Raw genomic sequence first — 3849 nt, 5'->3', positions numbered from 1 at the left:
ATGCTTTGTCTTCCCGGGGCGGGGGGGGGGGTCAACAGTGGGAGGGGCTTCTAGTGTCCTGGCCCCACTGCTGGACCTCCTGAGGGCCCCTGGTATTTCTGGCCACTGTGTGAGACAGAGTGGTGGACTAGATGGGCCACTGGCCTGATCCAACACTGGCTTCTCTTAGGTTCTTATGTCTGGGGCAAGGGATGCTCTGTCTTCTTGGGCTTCTGGAGGCGGGGCTTGGCTCGGAAGTGGGGGCGGTGACAGAGGCCGCCGGGGCCACGCAGCCCAGCGTTGGCACCCCCACCCACCGTGGCCGCCGTCCTTGCTGGGGCAGAGCCCCCCTACCTGAGCCGGGCTGGATGCGGAAGGCCCCCCGCTCGTTGCCGCTGACGATGCTGTAGGTGATGCGGCCCGAGGAGCCGGCCGTGTGCGTGGCCGGGAGGCTCACCACGGTGGTGCCTGGAGGAGAACGCACAGGGGGCACGGTCAGTGGGGGGGGCGTGGCGGCAAAGGAGCCCCCAGCACGGGCACAGCACTGGGGTGGAGGCAACAAACACCCGCAGGCACCGAGGCCTTCACGTGATATGGGGTGGGAGGGGGGTCACACAGCCCTGGCCATTCAGAAAGGCAAAGCGCCCTTCTCTTGAGAGGGGACAGCCCCCTCCTCTCCGAGTCCCTCAGAGAACCCATCCGGGGGGGGGGGGTTTCAGGTCTCCGTGGCCTCGGCCTCTCCCACCTCCCAGCATGCACTGCAACAGAACCCCCCCTCGGGCACAGAGCATCCCCCACCCCCCCAGGCCAAAAGGGGGGAGGGGCTGCCGGGGGCCCCCCGGCTCCGCCCCCCCAGGCTTCGAGGGGCAGCAGGACTCCTCGCACCCACGGGCAGCCAGGCTGGGCAAGGGCCTCCTTCTGAGGAGCTTAACTGACTTCTGCAGCACTGGGGGGGAGCCCCCCCCGCGAGACAGGCGACGCCAGAGTCCCCTGAATGGGTGCCCAGGGGCACGACGGCCCCCCCACCACACTAATTCATGCAGGAGCCAAATGGCCCGTGGCTCACAACCCGAATGCCCGTGGCTCACCAAGGAGGATCCTTGCTCACAAGACTCCGCAGCGTAAAAGGAGCGTCGTTGGCTGCCCACCCACCCGCCGCCAGGGGGCTCTCCCCCCTACACAGCCCCTCGCGGCCTCGGGCCCTCTGACTGGCGGGGCTGCCTCTCACCCAAGGCCTCCCCCCCCCACTGCGCTCAGGTCGGAGGGGGCCTCTGCAGGGACGGGGCTGCCCACGGCCAAGACCGACGCCTGCGCTCTCCTCTCTGCCTCTGCGGTGCCTCCCGGGCCTTGTGGGCCCCGCGGAGTTCGGGAAAGCGCCCCCCCCTGGCCTTCTGCAAACGGTGCAAAACCCAGCTGTTTTTAGAGAGGGTTTTTCTGCGCCATTAACAGGGCTGGACGGCACAAAACGGCCTCACAAACTCGCTTGGGTAAATGACCGGGGAGCGGTGGTCCCTACGGCGGTGCAGAGCTTATTGTGAGCGGGATCCAGTTTTTATGTCGTGTCTGTACCGCTCAATGGGACACGGGAAGAACCGATGCTGCGCTTCTGGTTCTTTCTGGGTGGTCCCAGACGTGTGCAGTCCTAACGCCCTGCGTAGTGACTGTCCCATTTCTGGGACTCTGTTGACTCACTCTGGGTGACCCGCCTTGAGTCCCCGGGAGAGAGGTGGCTATCGAGAACGTGAGTAGACAACAACAATAAGTAACCCGAGGGAGGGCGTGGTTCCCCTGGGCGGGGCCGTCCATGAGTCCTGCTCGTGCCCCTCTCCGAGGGGGATGGCGCAGCGGACCGGCAAGTACCTGGCGCGGCGTTCTCAGGCAGGGCCACGTCGCTGCTGCTGCGGGGGAAGCGCACCCCCCGGTAGCTCTCATCCTGCAGGTGAACGACCACCACCCCGGTGGAAGACAGCGACGGCCGCCCCAGGTCGCTGGCCACGACAAACAAGGTGCGCTGGCGCTGGCCGAGGGCTGACAGGGGCTGCAGCAGCTGGATGGCCCCCGTGTACGTGTTGATGGCAAAGGCCGGCGTGGGAGCGGCCAGGCGGTAGAGGATGGAGGCGTTGGCCCCGGCATCGTGGTCTTCGGCGCGCAGCGTGGCCACCACCCTCTTGCCGGGGGTGTTGCGAGGCAGCGTGACGGCCAGCGGGCTGAGCGGGAAGGTGGGGAAGTGGTCGTTGACGTCCTGGACGGTGACCGTGACCTGCACGGAGGCGCTCTGAGGGTTCAAGGGGGAGGAATCGATGGCCAAGGCCAGGAAGCTGTAGGTCGCCCGGCGCTCCCGGTCCAGGGCCTGGGTGACGGTGAGGCGGCCCGTCCGTGGCTCCACCTGGAAGGTGCCCAGGGACTCCTTGGCCAAAAAGTAGGACACCTGCCCGTTGGCGCCCTCGTCCGGGTCCAGGGCTGCCAGCTGCAGCACCAGGGAGCCCACGGGCAGGTCCTCGGGGACTTCCGCGGCGTAGGCCTCCTGGGCAAAGCGGGGGGCGTTGTCGTTCAGGTCCAGCACTTGCACGTGGAGCGCCAGGCGGGCACAGCGAGGGGGGGAGCCATGGTCACAGGCCTCCACAGTCAGCACGTATCTGGGGACCCGCTCTCGGTCCAGCCCCTGCGTTTTGTACAGCTTGCCCGAGACGGGGTTGAGGGCAAAGTCCCTCTCCGGATCTCCAGCTGCAGGGGGGAGGACAGGAGCAAGAACCAGGGTTGCCCACTGCCCACTGGCTGAAGGAGCCGCCCGCCCGCCCCACAGAGGGGGTCTCAGACCGAACTGCGGCTGGTAGGTCGTTATCAGACAGGTCGGTCAGGCACGAGACACGGCCAAGGTGGGGAATGATATAGGGCGGTGTGGAAAGAGAGAGCAGCCCCCTTGGGGCCAGAGGGGGAAAGGCCACGGCCCCCTCCGGCCCTCGGCACAGCAGATCTTCTCCCGGCCCTTGGGTGCCCGTTCACCCCCCACGGGCACCTGGGAGGACTCACCCGTCAGCTGGTAGGAGAGGCGGCCGTTTTCGCCTGCATCGTGGTCCGTGGCGCACACGGTGACCACCTCCGCCTGGCTCTGGTTCTCGGGCACCTCCAAGGCGTACGTGTCACTCTGGAAGGCCGGGGCGTGGTCGTTCTCATCGGCCACCAGGATGCGGACCGAAGCCTTGGTCTGGTGCGGAGGCACACCCCCGTCACGCGCATACACTGCAGGGGGGAAAGGGCAGTTGTGACCGGGGGCGGGCGGGCAGGGGGGCCTCCAGGAAGGGCTGCCAGGAACACACCCAAACCACGGAGGGGTTGTCAGGGCCCCCCAGCACTGCCACACGTCAGAGGGAAGCTGATCTCTACCACCCCCATGCCCGTTTCTTCTTCCCTTGTTTCTGCTAGCCATGAAAACAGGGCAAACAGCGTACTGGGCATATTTATTATTTTATTTATTATTATTTATTTAATTTTATTTATACCCCGCCCTCGGGCTCAGGGTGGCTTACAGTATGAGGTGCATTACAGCACCATAATACACAATATGGCACACAGTGCGATAAAAACACAATAAAACATTTAAAAACACTTTAATACAATGGGCAAACGCCCAAGGATCCCGCGTGACAAACACCTCTCTCCATATTGCACCTGCCTTTGGGGCAAAGGGAGGATGATGTGGCCCCCTGATGTACCTTGGCCACTAAGCCTCCGGCAGCGGTGCTGCAATCCTGGCCCTCGTTGATGGTAGTGGTAGCGGCGGCGGCTCCTATTCAAAAGCCTGGTGGAAGAGCTCTGTCTTGCAGGCCCTGCGGAACTGTAACAGGTCCTGCAGGGCCCTGATCTCTTCCG

At 65.0% G+C, this 3849-nt stretch overlaps 1 protein-coding gene across 1 annotated transcript in view; it reads right to left on the bottom strand.

Moving 5' to 3' along the window:
• The window catches only part of DCHS1 (dachsous cadherin-related 1), a 62352-nt gene that overhangs the window by 6427 nt on the left and 52076 nt on the right, over positions 1-3849 (bottom strand). The window contains exons 14-16 of the mRNA XM_015418978.1: positions 3010-3219; positions 1840-2703; positions 334-447 (exon numbers count right to left, since the gene is read on the bottom strand). Of these exons, the coding sequence (XP_015274464.1) occupies positions 334-447; positions 1840-2703; positions 3010-3219 (1188 nt within the window). The remainder of the gene's footprint in view (positions 1-333; positions 448-1839; positions 2704-3009; positions 3220-3849) is intronic.

Source organism: Gekko japonicus, unplaced genomic scaffold, assembly GCF_001447785.1.
Source record: "Gekko japonicus isolate JY-2015 unplaced genomic scaffold, Gekko_japonicus_V1.1 scaffold3134, whole genome shotgun sequence".
Taxonomy (NCBI): domain Eukaryota; kingdom Metazoa; phylum Chordata; class Lepidosauria; order Squamata; family Gekkonidae; genus Gekko; species Gekko japonicus.
Note: the sequence above shows the minus strand (reverse complement) of the source record. Positions and strands in the feature narration are given on the sequence as shown.